General features: G+C 36.3%; 2 protein-coding genes and 1 long non-coding RNA gene across 5 annotated transcripts in view; all 3 read left to right on the top strand.

The window, feature by feature from the left end:
• The window catches only part of LOC144656319 (uncharacterized), a 49,318-nt gene extending 24,520 nt beyond the window's left edge, over window positions 1-24,798 (top strand). Inside the window, exon 6 of the mRNA XM_078516547.1 lies at window positions 23,360-24,798. The gene's annotated coding sequence lies outside the window, so the exon portion shown is untranslated. The remainder of the gene's footprint in view (window positions 1-23,359) is intronic.
• Window positions 847-5,224, top strand: LOC144656854 (uncharacterized). 3 transcript variants are annotated; one of them, XR_013571403.1, is made up of 5 exons: window positions 847-988; window positions 1,482-1,627; window positions 2,496-2,578; window positions 4,681-4,772; window positions 5,090-5,224. It is a non-coding gene; the product is annotated as an uncharacterized LOC144656854 (long non-coding RNA). The 3 variants fall into 3 exon arrangements; XR_013571402.1 differs by having other exon boundaries at window positions 2,496-3,805; window positions 4,021-4,772; XR_013571401.1 differs by having other exon boundaries at window positions 2,496-4,772.
• Window positions 7,172-11,801, top strand: LOC144656849 (uncharacterized). The gene is made up of 5 exons (XM_078517093.1): window positions 7,172-8,283; window positions 8,569-8,646; window positions 8,997-9,086; window positions 9,547-9,623; window positions 11,530-11,801. Exons 1-4 carry the CDS (start codon window positions 7,633-7,635, stop codon window positions 9,598-9,600), a joined length of 873 nt encoding a protein of 290 aa, XP_078373219.1. The 5' UTR covers window positions 7,172-7,632; the 3' UTR covers window positions 9,601-9,623; window positions 11,530-11,801.
• Window positions 24,799-24,806: the final 8 nt, after the last annotated feature.

Raw genomic sequence — 24,806 nt, 5'->3', positions numbered from 1 at the left:
TAATATTACACGTCGAAAGTCTACTTCTACACTTTTTTTAATTGTAACTATTGTAATTACGCTATTCTCTAAGTATAATTTTACGTTTACGAAGTTCTTGAATAAAACACATAAGCTCAGAATGGCTCCGGTAATTGTGAGATTCGAAACTTGAAAAGAGTCTATAGGTCTTGCAGCACCCTTTATCATGTTCCACATATAACGAGAAAATTACGGATCGTTCGAATGAATCCTTCTTATGTGAGCCAGTATAATTCTTTAAAAACTCTTTAAAAGGCAATGGCTACACTCCGGTTTGTAAGGTGCAATTTCGCAGATTTTTGATTAAGAAATTTACAATAAAGTGAAGATACACGCCACGATATTGAATATTGTGAGATTGAGGTTACAAGATCAACAATTAACAACAATTAACTGCTACTAAGTCTTACTAGATCTCTTGCGGCATTTATGTGTAAAATGCAAGACGGCCTTTGTTTCTCCAGGTCCGCTTTGCTTTTGCTTTCGTACTTTTAATAAAAGTTGAAACGTTCGGACCACATCGCTTCTATATATGTAATAAGTGAAGCGAATTAAAAGAAACTGAGTTTTCGAAAAGTCTGCGTTAAAAATGTCAAGGTAACAGAACAACAGCTACACAGAGTGAATTGTCACGAGGTCATCGTTCGGGTACGCGAATCGGAAACTTAACTGACAGGGCGCGAATTTTCCTCCAATCATGATGATCAATCGGTGCTTGGAGTGCTGATAAGAACTTGAGAACTTTCGTGATGCGCTAGTGCTAGCAGTGTGGCACTTTCTGTTTCGGGAGCTATTGTGAAAGGGTTCTGAAGACAGTGAAGTGGGAGCTTTGTGATCTTTTTTCATCTAAATTGTTCACTTGCAATGGATGCAATCATTAACACCGTAGAACAATGGACAACAGAGGAGATGAGCGAATGGCTAACCAGTATGTGTTCGCCCTACAACTATGCCACAGCTTTACTGGGTGAGTATAATCTGTAACTTATCACGGTTGTAGTTTTTGTGTTCTAAGCGCAGGTTTCCCGTTGACGCGAATGCTTTTGTATGTGTTAGTTTTTACCCGGCTTCGGCAGTTTCCTACTTGAATTTAAATTCCATGCGTTTATACCGCCAGAAGCAGTTATTCTAACTGAACTGTTGTTTGTAAGGTAAAACCGCGCGCGCTTTACTCATGTTTGTCAGCAATTAAGTTAACCTCACCATTTGGCTTCTAAAAATTAGACATTTTACATAGTAGCTAGCGCAATTAACCCGGATACTGAAAAGAAATGACAAAGCACAAATAGCAGAACAGCAAAATACATTTTGGGTTCGTGAGTATTAATTAACATTGTTATAGTGCTCGTTGGCGAGGAGAACGCATTTACCGCCAAAAAGTCACGTCACGAGTCGCGTTGTAATAAATTTTACCTTAAATGTTTTACTATTATTTTATAATGTCAATTTGTCGTTTTCAGAGTCGGATATTGATAGAGGTGGGCTACTTGATCTTGTCGAAAAAGGAGGGAGTTCATTATTAGACATGCTAATACCTAAACGTTGGCCAACAACTAAACCGGAGACAAATCAATTATCTCACGCGGCATCGGGAAGACGGCAACATGTAAGTAAATTAAACAATGTTGAAGGGAATGTGCAAAGCTTATGTTTTTAAATTTCGGTAATAGAACTACAATAAGATAAAAACACGCAATAAGCAAACATTTATAGATGGCTTGAAAGAGGCTATACGAGTGCTTCTTTCGAGCTAGCTATGAGCGTGTCTATCTTTGCAATTCGAGCCGATCGACGGACATACTGTAAATTCCGACATGCGATCTGATCTCTTTTTGAAGAGCGCGCAGGATAAGGAGTCACGGAACTTAATTTTTTATGCCTTTTATGAATCACGTACCTCAAGAAACATATTGAAGCACGTTTTACAAAATTCTTTTTTTGTTCTTTGCCTTAAGCAGTATTAAATGCAATTTTATTTAGAGGGTTTGGACTTTCTAAGAGCGAACATTTCCGGTCGTCGCTTCTCCGCCGAACAATAACGTCTGCGAAATCGAGCCACGATCACGAAACGATATTTCCGTGACGTAAACATTCTAAGCCAATCAGAGTTGAGCTCAAAAAAATCCAGAACTGTCACGCGTGTAGCCTGAATATCCCACAATTGCGTTGGGAAAGCAATGGCGGACAATGGCGGGTGAAATGGAAGCTGCGCTGGGGAAAGAAGAGGAGAGAAATGACGACCGGAAATACGTCTATGTTCACAGGCTACTTTACTCGTGTTTTGCCTATCAAGCACAGACTACACTCCAATGCCACTTTTATAACTTTTTACTTATTCCTTGCTCGCTAACCTTCCGTCTCCTTGAGCTACAGCAAGAACATGAAAATTTCCTACATATAATGACCTTGCAGGATAATTAATTTATCTCAGTATTTTATTTTAACCGCCCTGCATTTTAAATTCCTGTTTTCAGCGCATTATAGGAAATTAGTCAAACCTGCTGAGCATACAGTGGAAGCTTCCACTGCTTCAAATCGTTATGGGATCAACTGCACAGTATGTAAATAAGTTTTTATTCTGCATATCTGTTTGTATTCTAGCTCCAAATGACTTTTATAGTGCTAATATAAATGATAAATTATTTACAAATAAATTTTAAGTTTTTTTGTTAATTAACAAGAAAGTTTCATTACTACTGTAGTGATTGCAGCCAATAATTTTAGAGATTACTCAAAAAGTATGATGTAGTAAGGGAGCAAGTTTTTGTTCAAAACATGCCAGCCCTGCGTTTATCTCCTTGCAATCAGCTGAACACATAAGCATTAAATATTGTTTTAGGCAAAACACTAGCAGAAGGTTAATTGATGACTCCATACTTTTAAATGCTTATTTTGGCCAGGAAGTTTTGTAAGGTGGTTAATTGCCTACCTTTCACTTGACCCAGTCAGTTGGTTTTGTCTACTTCAAGTGTTACTTTGGGTGATGGTTGGAGATAAACATGTTTCATGTTATTTTTTCAATAAAAGATGTACGCCCTTAACCTTGGTATCAAAGTACAAACTCTTAATACCGGTGTTTTGTTTACATCATGGCCCTGGTCCACCGGCCAGGCAGTTTTGTAAGGTGGTTATGCCCGCCTTTGACTACTGACCCAGGCAGGTGGTTTTGCCCGCCTGTTACTGGGGGTCATGGATTGGATTAAAACATGTTAAGAGTTATTTTTCAATTGAAAATGTCAAGCTTTAGCTGTGTTTTGTTTACAACATGGCCCTGGTCCACCGGCCAGGCAGTTGTGTAAGGTGGTTATGCCCGCCTTTGACTACTGACCCAGGCATGTGGTTTTGCCCGCCTGTTACTGGGGGTCATGGATTGGATTAAAACATGTTAAGAGTTATTTTTCAATTGAAAATGTCAAGCTTTAGCTGTGTTTTGTTTACAACATGGCCCTGGTCCACCGGCCAGGCAGTTTTGTAAGGTGGTTATGCCCGCCTTTGACTACTGACCCAGGCAGGTGGTTTTGCCCGCCTGTTACTGGGGGTCATGGATTGGATTAAAACATGTTAAGAGTTATTTTTCAATTGAAAATGTCAAGCTTTAGCTGTGTTTTGTTTACAACATGGCCCTGGTCCACCGGCCAGGCAGTTGTGTAAGGTGGTTATGCCCGCCTTTGACTACTGACCCAGGCAGGTGGTTTTGCCCGCCTGTTACTGGGGGTCATGGATTGGATTAAAACATGTTAAGAGTTATTTTTCAATTGAAAATGTCAAGCTTTAGCTGTGTTTTGTTTACAACATGGCCCTGGTCCACTGGCCAGGCAGTTTTGTAAGGTGGTTATGCCCGCCTTTGACTACTGACCCAGGCAGGTCGGGTTTTGCCGCCTGTTACTGGGGGTCATGGATTGGATCAAATCATGTACCAAAAAGAAAATTAGAAAGACAAGAATGTTCATTCTGGCAGCAATAAGAAATGGAATTTTAAATGAAATTTAAAGTTTAGAGGTTTTTCTAATCTATTAAGTTCCAAGAAAATTCAACATGTCTGTCAGAGCAACTTACACTGTATAACTTGTGTTAGGTCCCTACAAAGCAGGAGCTGTCAGTGTATTGCAAGAAACAGAAGGAAAAGAAAACAAAGAATTAACTTGCATAAAAAGCAATCAAAGAGAAACAAAATATTTTGCTTAAAAGGATTGACTGAAGTTCTTAAATCAGAAAACGAAACTCTGAAGGAAGCAAAAAATATATGATGATGTGGAACAAGGCTGAACAGGAAAAAAAATAGAACTCAAGAAACATGTTATATAGTACAGCAATTGTGACAAAATCATTTAGTTTCAAAGTCAGATGGCTACTGACATCATAGAACTTCAGCACTCAATGTTCTCATCTCATCAAGTTCAAGAGGAAATAACTGGCCAGCGAAGATTTGGAGTCTGTAAGATTAAGACATTTCGAAGAACTCAAGTAGCAGTAAAATAATTCAAAGACCCAAAGATTGCTAATACTGAAGTACTAAATGAAGCTAAAATTTAAATTATTATTTTCACTTTGTTCGAGTCACCATTTAACTTATCAAATAACAGTAAAGAAGTAAGAACTGCGAAAATGTAAGGCATGCGGAAATTCCTTAAACTTGTTTCTATTTTATGTCCTTGGTAGAAGAGAAGTCTTTAGTGGCTCTCCTGTGTGTTCCACTCCTCTTGGAATAGGAGACCAAGCAAGTAAAGAAGCCACAGGACTTCTTTGTAAAGGTAAACATATAATTTGATTCTTTGTCTGCATGTCATATGTAAATCCTTCTTTAAGAGACAAATGCAAATTCTTTAAATACTTAATTAAAAGCACAGAGGGAAAGTTTTCACTGTACGTTTGCAAAACTCAGTACTCAAAGCTGTGCAATTTTAAAGACAATTTAAAGCTATTTACTTGAACCTAACACCACTACTACGTTCTCAACAGATGCTTGTAATGCAAGTTAAGTATTTTTTATATATTTAATTAGTGCTCTTTTAGAACATTGAATATTTGACTAAAACAACTCTTTTTTCCAACTTAATTCAACGTGCAGGTTGTGGCTACAAAAGACGAGGCCGTTGAGGGGCTGAAGAAAGACTCTCCGCCATCAATTATTATTGTGGGGCAACTTCTAGAGTGCGGCGAAATACTCATTGCAGCAGAGGGGGAAGTCCTATTTGAAGTCTGTGGAGGCCCTCTCACTGCTATGAAATGTTTGATCGCCGCATATTATACCCTTAATTTCTGCTACCCGAAGGGTTGTTCGAATACGTACATTTTTTATTCAAAAACATGTCCTTCAAATTTTAGACTCAAACCACACCCCAGTTAAAGTGACAGTTTTTGTCAATGAACTTAGCAAGTAGAGAGAGAGTCATGCATAAGAGCGGTTTTCACTCGAGTGTCAAGACAGAGTAGCCGAATTTGCTTTGATTTTTTTATTACTACGCTTTGTTATTAGTTTAAAAAACTCGAGCCACTTTCTCATCCAATCAGAACTAAAACCAAACAATCCAATGTTTGATTGCATAGTTCACTCGATTGTCTTTGCCCTTTGTGCATAATTGTTGTAATTTCATTACCTACTTTTTTTTTATAAGACACTCGATTGGAAGTCTCTCAATCACAAAGGTCAAGCACGGAAGCTCTTTTCAGTTAAAAATGACTGCAGCATGAAAAGATGCTGTTCTCGGTTTGCAATCATCAATTAATACGTCGGTGATACGTTGTGTCTGGATACTCGACAATCTAGAATTCTTGTATAAATAGAATTTCAAGAAGTGTCACAGTTTGCTCTTCAGAGAATATAGTTGCGGTATAGAAACTTATATCCTGCATGTAAGTATAGGCATGCATGAACTATAAGTATAACTGTTTGTTGTCTTATCAATTAAAAGCGATTTGCTAAACTTTTTTGTTCTGTTTGAGGTATGATCATTATAAATATATAATCCAAGCCAATCTCCTCACACAACTATATATATGTTATGATATATAAATACGAGGTTGCGTGTGTTATTTAATTTACACCAAATATTGTTACAATTGAACTGAATTTGGGGCAAAAGTACAGCAAGTTTAAGTGTAATTTTATATTAGTAGATCCGTGTAAAATTATACACCAAAATAAAGGTTGCCGGGGCTAGCAGGACCACTACACCATCATTAGGTGTAATATTACCCTACATCGTCATGCAATCTACAAAACGAACTCTAATTTTACATTTCTTTTTAGTGTAAATACACACCCTTGCGAGTGTTAAATTACTCTCCTGGACGAAGTGTAATTATACACACAAAAAAAAGGCTTGCGGGGCTGGCAAGACCACTACACCATTATTTGGTGTAATATTACCCTACATTGATATGTAATCTAAAACATGAATTCTAATTTTACATTTTTTTGTAGTGTAAATAAACACCCTTGCGAGTGTTAAATTACTCTCCTGCATGAAGTGTAATTATACACACAAAAAAATGGCTTGCGGGGCTGGCAAGGATTTTACACTTTTTTTGTGTGTAAATATACACTTTAATTTTTAGTGTGTAGGCGGTCTCCAAAGCAATATTTCGCTTATAGAAACATTGTTAAATGTTAACATGCAAGCGTTCTATGTTATTTCCCCAGGAAGAACTAAAAAATTCTAAGGAAGGTTAATAACTTGAACATTGTAGTATTTTTGTTGTTTTTTATGCCTCAAGCCTCACTTAAAAGGAAAACGCCGAATGAAATAACGGTCATTATTGTTTGCATTTTACATTGCAAAAGATAACAGCTGGCATTTTCTCGAAAAAATAAACATCCATACATAAATTATTTTTCTAAAGGATTTTCAAACGTTTGATGCTGGTGGCTTTACACTACTTTTCACTAAAACCTTTTAAAATTCAAATGCAGTCTTTAAAAAATATTCTGTTCGACTCGAAGTTAAACAAGAACAAATAATTTTTTTAATTATATGCTGATTTAAATTGATCTGTTGTTGAAAATGAAGTTCTTATTTCAAGAATATGAATATGAACTCAAGAATATGAACTCGCCTGACTCCATAAGTCATTAGCGGAAAAGAAACAAAACTAGATTGAAAAAAGTAATTAATTTTTAAGACTGATAACGAAGTGAAACCTGCTACGTTTCTAACAACTCATTTTGTAATCAGTTTTTTCACTTGTTTTCTGATCATTAAGCCATGCCTTCACGAGTTACACCTAACGAAGCGTCCGTGCTTGGGGAACCCGAAATGCGTTCCTCCACTTCAGTCCAACCTACGTCAAACGATGTTCCAATAATCGACGACTCGACTTCAGATCATGGACATTTCAACGGACAACCGCATAAAACAATCGATGAAATATACAGTCCGGTGCTAAAACTGATGAAGTTGTTTGGAATAAACTTTGGAGATACAAGCTAGAAAAGGTTGACTTATGCGTCTGGTCGTTCCAAGAAAAAAGTTTATCTTCAGCGCATTTATTGTGGTTTGGTTGTTTCAGGATTGGGTTTAAATTTTGTTATGCCAGTTTGTCAGTGTTTTCTTTGGACAAAACCCATTTCTACTCTTATTGTTCAGCTTCTGGTGTATTTTAGTCGTATTGATGGGGACAATTTCTTTGTTTGTTCTGTGCGTGCCTATTGCAGATAACACCAAATCTCGATTTGAAAATTTTCTTTGTAATTTACTTGCTGTCAATGGCAATGTTAATTTTGAAAAGGTGAAGCGAAAGTCAAGAAAAGGCGTAATTATATTTTGTTTCTTCTTTGTAAGTGGTGCAATAGGTATCATCACTACCTATCTAGTGTTGAACATAAGCATTGCGGCATTCAAGCCTTGGAATGAGTGGTTAGGCTTTAGAATAATCTCTCTCATCTTTTTCATGTATGGTGAGGGTGCGTGGTTGCTTCCAGTTCTCTTTTTCTATACCACATGCCTTATACTGGAAGAGTTGTTTAATGATTTGCATAAACGAATGTCATCATTACATTCGGTCTCTGTGGACATAGAAACTTTCAAGATGGAACATCACAAACTATGTGAAGTAGTCGAGCTTGCTGACAAAATGCTTTCCCCACTTCTATTTGCAATGGTCTCTGTGTATATTCCACTGATTTGTTTTAATTTCTACAATACTGTTAACTTACCTGAGGAAGACAAATTTATGTTCCTTATCAGCAATATCTTCTGGCTTTTGACGTCTGCTAGTATTGTTGCAATTATCATGTTATCAGGATCCAAAGTCTGCGAGAAGGTACAAGTATACAGCATGAAAAGAAATTGGTTTATAACTATAAGAACGGTTTTTCAATTAAGCGTTGTTCTTACTTTATTTTCTGTATTTCTTATTTACTTGTGTTTGAATTCCACATAGCATCCTACTGTTTGCACATGTTCAACTCCTTATTATTTGGGATTTTTCTGGTGCTAAAGGCTAGCTATTTCTTATTGAACTGTATATGCTACTTCCACCCGTTAACTTGCCAAGCCACCCTACCTTGACAATGCATTAATCTTGAATATTTTATTTCTATGTCAGATTCATGGCTTGCAAAAGATCTTACAAACTTTTCATGTTTCAAAGGAAGACAATGAGAAACTATTTGATGCTATACAGGTATTGTTAATTTCTTTCGACAAATGTGCACAAACATTTAAAAATCATGGCACACAAACTCGCAAAGCTCCACAGTTTGCTAGGAGGTTACCTAAATAATACTAAAAACAGAATTTTCTAAATAAATATAACACTATTTATCCAAAGTGATGGATACTCATCTCAGTTGAACAAAATATGCTAATCTTATTCCTATACACCCTCAAAGCCCAGAAGAAAACAATTTGACCCCCTATCCTCCTATAACTAATGGCTGACTAACTTTAAAAAAATACAAGAAGTTAATAAATGCATCCACTTGAGAAATAAGTATGTGTGAATTTAAATTCTTTTGGCTATCTTTTTCTCAGTTGGTGTCCTTTTTGATGGACCTACAAGGTGACCCAAAGGGTCTCTCCATTGGAGGATTGGTAGTGATAACCAAGTCCATGTCTCTAACGGTAAACTGTTCAGTTTCAAGATACAGGTTTAGAGGGTGTAATCATTATGCATATTCTACGGCAAATGACAAATGTTTACACCAGCTTGTTGTTGGTTCACTTAACCTTTTCTCGAATTATTATTAAAATTTATCAGAAAAACGAAATTAAAGAAAAAAAACAAAAAAGTTGCTTAATCACCCCAATTCTCTTTCTTAGAAAATTAATATTAAAACAATTTGACACGTTTTTCTGATCAACTACTTTATTGTTGCTTATATGTAACGGTGAAAGAGATAATTATGTCCGACTGGGTAAGGAACATATACCTGACATTGCATAAAAGGGAGGTGTTTTGTTTTGACCAAGGATGAGCATTATTTGTTTACTAGTATATGGTCTTGATCTTCATCATAAGGAATTAAAAAAAAAACTTCAACGAAATACAAATAATAATTATTGTCTTTATTTATTTTTTCAGATTGTTGGTGTAATAGTTTCGTACTTTGCGGTTATGTTGTCTTTGCCAAAGTGAAGAACATCGATCACCAATGAAATGTAACGTACCTAATTGTGAATCAAATAGGACGGATCCGTGTAATCCATTACATTACAGCAAAAACCATAAGGTTTGAAGCGTGTAACTTCCTATGATTCGCATTGTACAAAGCGTTTTCACATTCGTTTACACTAATTATATAAGTACCATGTTTGGAAAATCACGAGAAACAATTAACCGATCAAAATTACTATATTTGGATTAAATTCGCAACGCGCGCTAGCTCGCGCTCGATCGCGTAATCTTGTTTTTGAACAAGCTTGGTTGAATAAAGTTAAATTTGGTTAAATTCTCCTGTTTCATCTTCGCTTCGTTACACTTAATGTATTTCTTTAGTTTCTGTGAGAAATTTACGGCGTTTAGGTCGAAATTCAAACAACTTACCGCAAAACCAAGCACGTTTCAACCCTTATGGGTTTCTGATTACAGTTAATTAATCATCAACTTTTGCGTAAAAAATGTAATATACCACTATCGTCTATCAGATGACACACGTTTTGACACAGTCATCTAGGATCCGCCATCTTGGATTTCACTAGTTTCTCAGGAAGTCATAAAATGACGCAGATTGATAAAAATAAAGCCAAAATGCTAATCAAAAGTAAAACTGTTCTAACTGTACAGTTCAAATTTAGGAAGCTGGAAAAAAAAGAAAGAATTAGGGAAAACATATAATAGGTACGCAATTGATGTACCGTAATGATTCGATTAAGCGCCCGGGGCGCTTATTTACTTTTGGCACCTCGAGGGAGGGCGCTTATTCGAGACAGGGCGCTTATTCGGGACAGGGCGCTTATTTAATTTCTTGAGAAACAACCAAATGTATCTAACAATAACAGAAACTTTAACAGTTAGAAATTGTTTGAAGTTCAGCTACTTTTAAAAGAATTGTTCATTTTAGCAGTAAATATATACATGAACTGTACGGCGAACGGTCAGGAGTTTATCTAGTTGACGTCAATGACTTCAGTATGGGCAGTTATCCACAATAAGGGATTTTATTAGAATAGGGGTGCTTATAAGAACGGGGCGCTAATTAGAATGGGGGCGCTTATTGGAATAGGGGCGCTTATTTACAAAAACACATTCGAAGAGGGGCGTTTATTCAGAAGGGGGCGCTTATTTGAAGGAGGGCGCTAAATTGAATCATTACGGTATGTAAGCCTTATCGTTTCTCGTCTCCAATAAACAACTGGTCGTGTCCTACAAACATGCGACGCAGAGCCCCTAAAAAAAAGCTTGCAATGTTTCAAAATCGACAGCAAAATCATACCGACAAGAAAATAAATCATCGTTACTTTTTAATATTCGACATAAATTTTTATTACACTGAACAAAGGTAAACAGGAACATCTCCCGTAATGAAGTTTATTGTGATAATGTTTAATGTAAATAACCCAGTGAGTCAGGCTGCCACAAAAGTGATATTCTTTTCTACAGAATTAGAACTTTTGTATCATAGGTTGCATTTTATTTCTCAAGGTAAATAAAATAAAATCCTGAGTAAGGTAAAGCTCGTCCACTCGCATTGTTTTGCTCGAGACAATACATTACAGCAGTACGTTAAATTTGTCGGAACGTAATTTTGAGCCTCCTTAAAACTGGGAAAACGTTGAAATGGCAACATACTGTTGGCACACAATTTTATTAGCTTTTAAATTCTTAAATTCTAGGCGATTTGAATGTTAAACTATTTCAAACAGTCTTATTTGATTTAGTTGAACTACAAATGTGTTCTGTGCTTTTCGTACAATGACCAGATCATTACTTAGCAACATAAAAGTGCCAAAATTTGTAGCTGACTTTTGCACACGTTCTTGCAGCAATTTGCATTTTGTTTTGCGAGCTGGAAAAGTTTTACGTGAGAACTTTGCTACGCTCTTATCCCTTTCCCTTTGTTTCCAGATCGATTTGAGAACTTTGCATAAACAACTATTGTTTACCAAAACAGTTTGGATGCAGGGGACCACGCAACGAAGAACAAAACTGCTTGGCTTCTCTGCTGCCGGATCTCTTGTTCAAGAAATGCTCGTACCAAACGTCACTCTAAGTGTTAATCAAACTAGATCGATTGCAAGGCTGCTACAACGGCAGGAGGGCAACCCACACTGTATTAACGAAATTTAAATTTTAGAGCCCTTATTTTCCTTAAGGTTTCCGTAATCATTCATTTTTTTACGAGGTTAGGCCCGGTTCAAACGTCGAACTTTTCATGTGCCGAACCTAATACCTATTTGGGTCGACCCAAATAATTAAGTTCGGCAGTTGATTCAAACGTCGCACTTTTTCATGTGCCGAACTCATTCTGTGCCCAGAGGAAAACAATGACTTCTCAAGTCGCGCACTTTATAAATGAATTAACAAGAACACTGTTCAGTGGGAGAACATATCTCTTTGTGGTTTAAAATAGAATAAAAACAGCAGTTCTTGAAGTGCAGTTGCCAGGCTTTGGTCAAATGTGTTTAGTATCAACCAGTTCTGTAATTTAACTACTACCTTTAGTTTCCAGTCTTGCTTTTTGTTTCCTTTCATTTTAGAGATATATTCAAAAACAAAAGACGAAAACATGATACGAATGCAATCTACTAACAGCGAGAGTTTGTGCGTTGGAAAGCAATCATGATTATGTCGCGGTCCAGAGCGTTACGTGGCGCCTTAAATTTTATGCATGACCGCGTTCATGACCTCTCACTAGCCAATCACAAATCCTCTTATATTTACAAATACATTAGCGTAATTTATGCATTAGATTCGGCACATGAAAAGTGCGACGTCTGAATCAGTGTCGAACTTTTGCCGTTCTATCCGACTGGGCCTGTCGGATAGAACGGCAGGTCGACCCGAATACAAATCTGTCGAACCTAATTGATTCAAACGTCGAACTTTTCATGTGCCGAACCTAATTAATAGGTTCGGCACATGAAAAGTTCGACGTTTGAACCGGGCCTTAGGTGATTGGCCTAACGCCCAACCCCCAACCTGGAGGACCAGGGGCTGCCCTTTGTCAGGTCTCTATCCCTTGACCAATCCGTCACGGTTGAACCCACCAGGGACTAATCCTGAAAACCTAAACAATTAATGTTTTTCGTGTGCGCCCAACAGGCAAGAAACAACCTCATCACTATTTATAATTACTAGCATTTATGTTCTTTAGTGTTCTAAACTTAGTTTAAGTTAATTCTGGATACTCCGGTCTTTTGACCAGCACGAACTGTGAAACTTTGGTTTCCATTCAACTTTATGAACAATGGATCGCTTTAATTAGTTTACCTAGTTACCACAAAATATTTACATGTCATATTTGTATACTTTTGTGCTCTGGAATTTAGCATTGTGAAAGCAGATCACGTAGAGAAGAAAGAAAAACGCATTTAGAATAAGTAATTAGTTTTTTAAGACTGATAACGAAGTGAAACCTGCTACGGTTCTAACAACTCATTTTGCATTAGTTGTTTGCTTGTTTTCTGATCATTAAGCCATGCCTTCTCGAGTTACACCTAACGAAGCGTCTGCGCTTGGGGAACCCGAAATGCCTTCCTCCACTTCAGTCCAACCTACGTCAAACAATGTTCCAATAATCGATGACTCGACTTCAGATCATGGAAATGTCTACGAACAGTTGCATAAAACAATCGATGAAATATACAGTCCGGTGCTAAAACTGATGAAAATGTTTGGAATATACTTTGGAGATACAAGCTTGAAGAGTTTGACTTATGCGTCTGGTCGTTCAAAGAAACCGGTTTATCTTCAGCGCATTTATTGTGGTTTGGTTGTTTGTGGATTCTGTTTTAATTTTGTTATGTCCTTTGTCAGTGTTTTCTTTGGACAAAACCCATTTCTACTCTTATTGTTCGGCTCCTGGTGTCTTTTAATCGTATTGAAGGGCACAATTTCTTTGTATGTTCTGTGCGTGCCGATTGCAGATACGACCAAATCTCGACTTGAAAATTTTCTTTGTAATTTACTTGCTGTTGGTGGCAATGTAAATTTAGAAAAGGTGAAACGTAAGTCGAGAAAAGGCGTAATTATATTTTGTTTCTTCTTCGTATGTGGTGCAATAGGCATCATCACTACCTATCTAGTGTTGAACATAAGCATTGCAGCATTCAAGCCTTGGGATCGATGGTTTGGCTTTAGAATAATCTCTCTCATCTTTCTCATGTATGGTGAGGGTGCGTGGTTGCTTCCAGTTCTCTTTTTCTACATAACATGCTTAGTACTAGAAGAATTGTTTGATGATTTGCATAAACGAATGTCATCATTACATCCGGTCTCTGTGGACATAGAAACTTTCAAGATGGAACATCACAAACTATGTGAAGTAGTCGAGCTTGCTGACAAAATGCTTTCCCCACTTCTATTTGCAATGGTCTCTGTGTATATTCCACTGATTTGTTTTAATTTCTACAATACTGTTAACTTACCTGAGGAAGGCAAACTTATGTTCCTCATCAGCAATATCTTCTGGTTTTTGATGTCTTGCTAGTATCGTTGCAATCATCATGTTATATGGATCCAAAGTCTGCGACAAGGTACAACACAGGACGAAATAACGGATTTAATTGCTTTTAAAGGTAGATTAAAGGTGTACATTTGAAGTATTTAAACCACATTTAATTTCATTAGGAAAGACTTTAAATGTACCTTTAATGAACTTTTATTTATGAATTAAAGGCCCACTAATGAACCATTTCATACAGTGTACCCCAAAATTGACCATTTTAAAGAAAATTATATTTTGGTATTTTCGGGTAGATCTCATTAAGACCTTTCATTCAAAAAAAAAAGAGCACGGAAAAAGATTGACTCTACACAAAGTTATGAACGAAAAACTTTTCTTGCCATTAATTATTTGATATTGATAGCTGTCAACAGGTTGTCTAAAGAAGCGCGGCGATCTACCGTTGCGTGATTATCACAGTTCTTGGTTTTCGACGAGATGCTTTGGGTGTTTCTCGCTGGCAAAATGCATAGTTTCTCAGACGTGAAAGAAGAAACATTTTCCCATTCCTTTCTCATGTTCAAAGAATGCTGCAACAACGGGAAAAGACAAAAGATTTGGCAGATGCACTAGTAGATAGCGACAGCGAATTATTTTTCGCCGCTTGAAACGGTAACGCCACGACCCGGCATCACGACCAGTTCCTCGGCTTACTTTAGGACCTTTAGAATGCTTGCGACTCCACGTTTTTGTTGTTTTAGATTTAACATTTCTAAAACTGTTGCAGTGAGACGTAAATCGTTATAAAGCGAGCGGTAGAAATAAAATTATGCAACAGACTGTTTCCGACCAGAAGCAACATTTGACACCGCTTTGAACAAGTTCTATTGTTAAAGTAAAATGAACCTTCATTCTATCGCTCAACGCGTGATCATTTTCACACGTCTTGTGTAATTAATCTCATTAAAGCGGAAGAACGACCCAAAATACATTTTCTTTCGTATCTCGTAAACAACTTTTCGAAGAGAGAGGTGCACATTTTAAGTTCGTTTTCAATGGGGTTTCAACAATTTTCGCTGAAATTTGGCAAGAATGTTGCCCGATAATTGAGCAACAAAACTGTGTCGGCGAATTTTAACTTTTTTCCTCTTTCAAAAGTTATGGCTGTTTTAACGCAGAGAATAGTTGTTCCTTACACTCTTAAAGTTTAACTACGTGTCAAAAACAAACCAGACAAGTAATCAATATTCCCCGACACAGTTTCTTAGAGAAATGCGTGAAGAACACATAGCGATGCTAATCACTTTGTCCCACTCAAATCTGTCCGGAAACGAACCCGATTTATGAGCCTCGGTACTTCTGGAAAAAACACGCTCTTTTTGGATAACATTAATATTTTTACTTAAAATAAATATATGTCCGTAATCTACAATTCCTAAGCTTTCAGAAAATATATACTTTGCTGGGGTTTGCATTAACTACCAGACGGTAAGGCAGCTCCAACGCAGGATGGTCATTTGGGGTACACTGATACCTTAACTGAAAGAATCATTTCATAGGCTTTAAAAGGCTCTCATAAATGGCCAATAAAGATACATTTAGTTAACCTTTAATTTTTTGGAAAGGTCTCCCAAAACCATCTTTAGTTTACCTTTAATTCTCATTAAAATGTACAACAAAAGCTTCACAGTCATCTTTAATGCGTGTTTAATTCTCATTAATGTCCAACAAAAGTTTCACATCCATCTTTTATTTGTGTTTTATTCTCATTAATGTACAACAAAAGCTTCACAGTCATCTTTAATGTGTCTTTAATTCTCATTAATGTCCAACAAAAGTTTCACATCCATCTTTTATTTGTGTTTTATTCTCATTAATGTCCAACAAAAGTTTCACAATCACCTTTAATTTGCCTTGCTTTACCTTTTGATGCATTCTAAATGATACAAATTGCTAAAAAAAAAGGGTGGGGGGGGGGGGGGGGCACCAGAAGCATGCTGTGGACAAACATATACAGTGAAACCAATCTTTATTTGTTTATTTTATTTTACTTCCCTACATAAATTACAAATAGTCACATAAAGTGTTTGAAACAGTCGTTTATAAATAATACAATAAAAATGAATACAGCAAAAATTTTTGCTGTCAGATGAGACTGGCTAAGTTTTATTATTAAATTATATACCAGATTTATTTCATTAAGCGCCCAACCTCGAATAAGCGTCCACCTTGAATAATGTATCAGTCAATTCCAAGACCGTCCATCCCCCCCCGCCCCCCGGCCATTTGACTCGAGGTTAGCTCCGTATAGCCGGGAATTTGAGGCACAACTTCGCCCATGGGGCATTTGACCATCGATGAAACAAAGGTCAGCAGTCACATGCTAAAGCATTTCGACATCCGTTCATTCACTGCGACTACGACAGTACTCATGCTACGACTACGACAGTACTCATGCTATTCCATGATTCCAACTCTGTTTTTGTTACGGTATCCTTTTTACCTTAATCAAAAAACTTTTAACTGTGGATTTGTCATGAGAAGACAATTCTTCACGTTTTTAATATCTATAAGGGCGGTTTTGGAATTGACTGATACATAAGCACCCACTCCCAAGGTGCGAAAATTTAATAAGCGGCCAGGGCGCTTAATCGAATAAATACGGTATTTAAGGTAAAGTCTTTGTCCGAGCCATGAGGCCCATACAGCCAGAGCTTATCCCGATTTCCGTAGTATTAAGCGACTAGGAGTATTGCTACTCCCCCCTGGATGGGATGCTAGTCCATCGCAGGGTTACCCCCCAGCAGTAAATTCGCTGGTACCCATTTATACACCTGGGTGGAGAAAAGCTCTGTGAGAGCAAAGTGTCTTGCCCAAGAACACAGCGCAGCGCCCTGGCCAGGCCTCGAACCCGGGCTGTTCGACTCGGTGTCAAGCGTGCTAACCATTAGGCCACCGCGCCTCCCACGTAGTAGTTTTAAATATTTTTTTCGAATGTTTTGGGATAAGTCTCAAATAAATGATTTAATCACTGGATCTGCAAAGCCAGCTGTGAAGCATTCAGGCCTGATTCTATTAGTGGAAACAGGCCTGTGTTTACACACCCTTATATAGAGTGCACAGAAGCAATATACTCTAAAACTATTGGTGGTTAGAATGATGGGGTAGTCAAATTCTAAATAGATGCAGAACCCTTTCTTAGTACCACCAAAAACTGATTGTTTACTAATTTTTTTCTTATTTTTTTATCTTGTTGATCCTGGTTCAAATTAGCAACATACAGCAACAATTTAGCAAGGTCACTGAGCAAACTATCTAATCCATTGATTGTTTTATGTACTTTAAATTTTGTACAATGCAATGTGCACGGCACAATTTAATGAATTAAGAGTGGTTTTCCTAATCACCCTGTGAAACAACACTAAATGATGGACACAATGAAACACAAAATTCAATGTTTCATTAATTTTGTTCTTGATTCACAATAGTTAACAAAATAATGGAATCAGTGTCTAATGATGCCTTATTTCTATTTCATGAAATCTGAGTTGAATTACTCTATCCATGTGCTCAGTACTGAGGCCAACAGTTCTGGCACAGCATACTCACAGAAAAAGTTGCAATTACTGGTATACTTCTAGGCACAATGCCTCAAAGATTAAAATTTCTGCAGCCCTTCCCTTTTCATGATTGGCATCTCATTTTCAGTCAGCTTTTAAGAGCAGCTCTTTGTCTTGTTAGTTCCTAAAAAACAATAATATAACATATTACTTACATTAGCAGTTGTAAAGTTCTAAAAGAAGCTGCAGTAAATATCTGTTCAAAAGCATAAAGATCTCACACTCATAATAGTTAAAACTCCAAATCCCCTTATGAATATAATGTAGTCACTCGCAATAGTACAGAAGCTTTTAAGCTTTTAAGCTTTTTTTTTTAAAAAAAAGCTCTGAGAATAAATTCACCACTTGCAAACTGTACAAAACTCATGCTCATAATGGTCAAAAATTCAAACCCTATCTCGGGCTAACACAATTGCCTATATAACATAAACATGTAGGACAGAACTTCCCCTCCTCAGGGAAAATTCACATTGACTGATGTAGATTATATGTCACTCTACTTTGAGTAAATGTCACCTGAAATTATTTTTTATGTGCCTCAAAAGCATAAAGATCTTGCATTCATAATTGTTAAAAATCCAAACCCTACAAACTGTATCTCAGGCCAACACAATTGCCAACTTGTATATACCGGTAACATAAACATGTACATGTAGGAGAAAACCTTTCCCAGTCTCTTCAGAAAAATTCACATTGACTGACATATTATATTTTACTCTACTTTGAGAAAATGTCATCTTAATTTTCTTTTTCGTCCCTTAGGTTTACTCTTAGAAGCAATCAGTGATCTTTATAAATGCGGTCACTCACAACAGTACAGAAGCAAAAAGATCTGACAGTAAAGTCGCCACTCGCAACTGTACAAAAGCATTAAGATCTCACATTCATAACTGTTAAAAATCAAAAATCCTTTCTTGGGGCAACACAATTGCCTACATAACATAAACATGTAGGAAAGAACCTTTCTCAGTCTCATCAGGAAAATTCACATTGACTGACATATTATATTTTACTCTACTTTGAGAAAATGTCATCTAAATTTTTTTATTTTATGTGCCTCAGGTTTACTCTTAGAAGCAATCAATGATCTGTATGAATGCAGTCACTCGCAATGTAGTACAGAAGCATAAAGATCTGACAATAAAGTCGCCACTCGCAACTGTACACATGCATTAAGATCTCACATTCACAACTGTTAAAAATCCAAACCCTATCTCAGGCCAATACAATTGCCTATTTAACATAAGCATGTGAGAGGGAACCTCTCTCAGTCTCATCAGGAAAATTCACATTGACTGACATATTATATTTTACTCTATTTTATGTGCCTCAGGTTTACTCTTAGAAGCAATCAATGATCTGTATGAATGCAGTCACTCGCAATGTAGTACAGAAGCATAAAGATCTGACAATAAAGTCGCCACTCGCAACTGTACACATGCATTAAGATCTCACATTCACAACTGTTAAAAATCCAAACCCTATCTCAGGCCAATACAATTGCCTATTTAACATAAGCATGTGAGAGGGAACCTCTCTCAGTCTCATCAGGAAAATTCACATTGACTGACATATTATATTTTACTCTATTTTATGTGCCTCAGGTTTACTCTTAGAAGCAATCAATGATATCATCATATGTATGAATGCGGTCACTCGCAATAGTACAGAAGTATAAAGATCTGACAATAAAGTTGGCAACTGTACAAAAGCATAAAAATCTCACATTCACAACTGTTAATAATCCAAACCCTATCTTGAGTCAACACAATGTATACATGTATAACATAAACATGTAGAAGAGAAAATTCACTTTTCAAAAAAAATTCACATTGACTGATATATTATATTTCACTTGACTTTGAGAAAATGTCACCTTAGTTTACAGTTAATATATTTTTTGTGGCACAGTAGGGGTAATTATGCAAGGTCAATGATTCAAGCTGAGAAATAATTACAGCCTTTCAAATCAATATTTTTCAAAAAATGACAAATAAACTACTTTTCAGCTCAAATTAAAACTATAGCACGATTGCTGTCAAGCCGTACCGCCGTTAGCAAATACGTCTGCGTTCGCAGGCTATACCGCCGTTGAGAATGTCATAATTATCAATTAATAATTAATTTATGCATAATTTCAAATGCGCGCCAAAACACATTACCGTTACTTCGAATAATAACGAATTTTTCTTTGAGCACTGGGTCATTTCTCAGGAAATATAAAGCATATGATATACTATAAATGTAAAAGCTTATGTGAATCTTTAAAGCAGAATACTCTTACTTACTCTTGAAGCGACGGTAACTGCAATTTCCTCAGCGGAGTTCGAGAACGACGAAACGGTCCGCCGACCAGCGCGGACTTTGGTATTTTCCTTGTGATCCTGTAGACGGCGCTCTACCCGTTGGAGTACTTCAGGTTGTGTCTTGGTGATGCCTTCATTTTCTTCCTGTAGCTGTTCGATCTTTGCTGCGAGGGTGCTACTGCTCTCGATATAAGCTTAATCTCAGCTTAGCTGATTTAAGCTTATATTGTCGTCCGAAAACTTGGCTCTAATATGTTTATGCCGCTGATCTTGCTCCGCCGCCATACTTCAACCGTGAAAACTGTACAATATTAAACGCTTGACGTCGGACAGAATCGAACTGTACGAACTGACAAAATAGAACCGAACAAAATTGTCTCACAAGACACGGTACGAACGGTGAAATAGCGCGCCATTTTTCGTGCACACAATAGACCCGAGGCCCCCAACTGTCTCAACCTCCTTCAGCCTGCCGCTGATCGTTGTTACCAAGGCTCAAGATTCTCAAAATAGCATTTCGCCGGTGTTTACTATTGAAAATTGAGCCTGGATTTTAAAGCGAATCGATCTGTTGATTATTTCTTCCATTAATTTTGAAATTAAAGTCGTCTTTTGCCTTTATGTTTCAATAAAGCTCAGAAATACCGTTTACTGACTAGTGCATGGTGTTTTTTGGTGAGATCACTTTTCAGACTATATACGACGACTTGTCATTACTGAGTTTGACATGACATATAAAACTTCATTAAAGGTTAATTTTTGTCAGTTGCAACTTATGAGACTTAAATTTCGCAATTTAAGCCAACTAAAGATCATGACTCGCGTTTAGTAACTTTAATATTCTCGATTAAAGTTTACAAAAGAAAAATTACAACTATAATGTTCCTTTACGATAAAATTAAAGGTACCAAAGTTCAAGTGATCATTTATGGTGAAATTAAAGATTGCTTAAAGGAGGCTTAAAGACCTGTGTTCTTAAAGATTAACTAAAGGTCAATTAAACGTATATTAAAGGTCAAATGTACCTTGCAAAACTTTAATCTAGCAACTAAAGACAACAAAAGATCAGGCGATGCTTTTATTTAACTTTAATTTTGTCCAAAAGGCACCAAAAGTTGAGCATTCGTCCTGTGCAAGTATAAGGGATGGGAAGAAATAGGTTTTATAACTATCACAACGGTTTTTCAATTAAGCTTTGTTCTTACTTTAATTTTACCTGTGTTTAAATTTCACATAGCATCCTACTGTTTGCACATGTTCAACTCCTTATTATGTTATTAGGGCGATGAGTGTTTGACATAATAATAATTTTGTATCTGATCTTAAAATCGGTTGGTAAAAAACGTATAAAACTGAATTTTCGGTAACTCTCTGTTACCTTCATCAGAGTTACCTTCATTAATTTTAACTCTGATGAAGGTAACAGAGAGTTACCGAAAATTCAGTTTTATTCGTTTTTTACCAACCGATTTTAAGATCAGATACAAACCAAATTTTTATTAACTCCTTATTATTTGGGATTTTTCTGGTGTCAAACTAGCTTTTTCGCATGGAACTGTATATATTACTTCCACCCGTTAACTTACCAAGCCACCCTATCTTGACAATGCATTAATATGGAATATATATTTTTTTATGTCAGATTCATGGCTTGCAAAAGATCTTACAAACTTTTCATGTTTCAAAGGAAGATGAAGAGAAGCTATTTGATGCCATACAGGTATTGTTGATTTGTTTCCATAAATGTGCACGAACATTAAAAATCATGTCTCCCTAGAGTTCTAGGACGATACCCAATGATATTAAAAACGGAATTTTATAAATAAACGACGCTGTTATGTAACACTTCTAAACATACATTTGCTCATATCAGTTGGTACAAAATATGCTAATCTTAGTCCTATACACCCTCAAAAGCCCATAAGAAAACAACTACCCCCCCCCCTCCCCCCTTTCCTCCCAAAACTAATGACTGACTAACTTTAAACAAACACAGACGAAGTTTATAAATGTATATTTGAGAATTATGTGTGAATGAAATTTTCTTGGTTATCTTTTTTTTAGTTAGTGACCTTTATGATGGACCTACAAGGTGACCCAAAGGGTCTCTCCATTGGAGGATTGGTAGTGATAACCAAGTCCATGTCTCTAACGGTAAACTGTTCAGTTTCAAGATACAGGTTTAGAGAGTGTAATCATTATGCATATTCTACGGCAAATGACAAATGTTAGCACCAGCTTGTCGTTGGTTCACTTTTAATTACCTTTTATTCTAATTATTATTAAAATCTATTAGAAAAACGAAAACAAAGGACAACAGAAAAGTTGCTTAATCCCTCCAATTCTCTTATAGTCCTATAGTCCTGATCTTCATCACAAGGAATTAAGACGGAATCCACTAGCAAGTCGAGTAATATTTATTAAAGTTGGACAAAAATCAATTTCCAGAATAATTTAAATCCTATTGCGTTATTTTCTACCCTTAACTAAAAGGTAAAGATGTAAGTAATTATCCGTGATAACACCAACAACAATTTCTTATCAGAGTCTAAGAAAATGAACTTCAAAGTTCACAAGGTATAGGAAAAATCTCACGTGTAGCCATTTTGTAAATTCGTCTTAAGCGATTCAGTGGAATTCAGCGGAACTTCAAAATGTGTTTTCGATGTGTGGTGTTGTTAGAAAAGATTTCTTTTGATAAGATATTTAAAGCAGTAACAAAAAAGTTTGCAATAAGGTGGAAATAATTCTGGTACAACAATTTCTTATCCGAGTCTGAGAAAATGATATTTAAAGTTCACAAGCTATGGGCAAAAGTTTACATCTTTTAAGCGATTCAGTGGAATTCAGCGGAACTTCAAAATGTGTTTTCGATGTGTGGTGTTGTTAGAAAAGATTTCTTTCGATAACATATTTGAAGCAGTAACACAAAAGCTTGCAATCAGGTGTAAATAGTTTTGGTACATAATTTTGTCCAATAACTACTCGAAGTCCTGGCGGATTTCCTCTTAAACATCTTCAAGGGAGAACAAATATAGTTATTATCTATAATGTATTACGTTCGTTGGAATTTGACAGCAAATAGTTGTGGCCTTTGAGAGTCGCATATCTGTGGTCTAGCTAAAAAATTTTTTATATCTATTGTCGTTGCAATTGATATTGTTGTTGATTAATAAATTGTTGTATTTAATTTTTGTTTCAGATTGTTGGTGTGATAGTTTCGTACTTTGCTGTTATGTTGTCTTTGCCAAAGTAAAGAACATCTATCACCAATAAAATGTAACGTACCTAATTGTGAATTAAATAGGACGGATCCGTCTAATCCATTACATTACAGTTAATTAATCATCTACCTTTGCGTAAAGAAAGAAAGTAAAGATTTTTCTATAGCTGCTTGCAATTTAATGTAGCTACTTTTTATGGCCGTACAAGCAAGACAAACTAATTTATACCACTATTGTCTACCAGATGACACACGTTTTGACACAGACATCTAGGATCCGCCATCTTGGATTTCACTAGTTTCTCAGGAAGTCATAAAATGACGCTAATTGATAAAAATAAAGCCAAAATGCTAATCGAAGGTAAAACTGTTTTAACTGTACAGTTTAAATTTAGAAAGCTGAAAAAAGGAAGATTTAGGCAAAACATACAATAGGTACACAATTGACACATCAAAATATCCGTAAAGCACGAATGAACAACCACTAGATGTCTTAGCCATCGCAGAGGAAATCCTCTTTTAAATAGCCAAAAAGTACCTTCCTCAGATGACTGAATTTGTTGCCAGCCTCCTATTATTTCACAGCCACCTGTGAAATCTGTGTAAACTAGCAACCAAGGTTATATTTAACTAAACACTAGGGTTTATATAAGCATACATATAAATGCGATCTTTATTTATAACAAACAAGTTATTTACACAGATATATTGTATATTAAATAGTTCACTTAATATGTTACGAAAAGATAAAAGTAGGCAAAGTACATTAGAACCTCTCATCTATTGCAATTTGTATCGAAATCAAATCCTGATTGGTTTATTCCAGCAATGTTATCTATAATGATTTGTTACCAACAAAGAAGTACCAGTGCTGGGGATAATGAAGTGAAATCCTACTTACGACTTTTGTGATATTGCGTCTTAAGACGTAATTGTAATCAGTGTATTGAAAATGTTCAACAATGTTACAGTCATTATCACAACGGTGCATGGTGGCCAGTGACTTTTTCAAACTAAAAGTTCGAGTTTGAGAGGACATCTGGTTGAGTTCTGTTTTAAAAAAATGTAAATTTGCCTGTTTGTTATTAATCCAAATCTTCCCCTATCTTGGCCGTTCGTGCAAATGCATGCTTAATTATTATTTTTGCGAAAAAACACATCGGCACGCTACTGCTACAGGTCCTTTGAGAGCAACTATGATAAATGTATATACACAAAGCTGAAGGGTTAATTTGAAGTTCAAAGTGAGCGTTCAATTTGCTGTCGATTACTTATAAGCTTATTTCGTCCTGATGCAAATTCTATTATTCAAACTACTCTTACTTTGTCTCGATATACTGATTATTGCAATTGAGTATGTTGCTTACATAATATAAGTTAGACAGCCGAGACCTAAAATATGTTGTATATCGTATAAGAACGTACTCAAAGGTAGCAATAATTGCATTGCCATGCGGGGTGTTGTTTCTTGACACTGGGTTGCTCACTTGATGCAACTTTGCTGACTACTCATTGTGATGATTATGTATTACCACAATATTGTATTTACACATTTAATAAATATCTAACGGCTGAGCCATTTCCTTGCG

Source organism: Oculina patagonica, chromosome 6, assembly GCF_052425735.1.
Source record: "Oculina patagonica isolate OP01 chromosome 6, crgOcupat, whole genome shotgun sequence".
Lineage (NCBI taxonomy): Eukaryota > Metazoa > Cnidaria > Anthozoa > Scleractinia > Oculinidae > Oculina > Oculina patagonica.
Note: the sequence above shows the minus strand (reverse complement) of the source record. Positions and strands in the feature narration are given on the sequence as shown.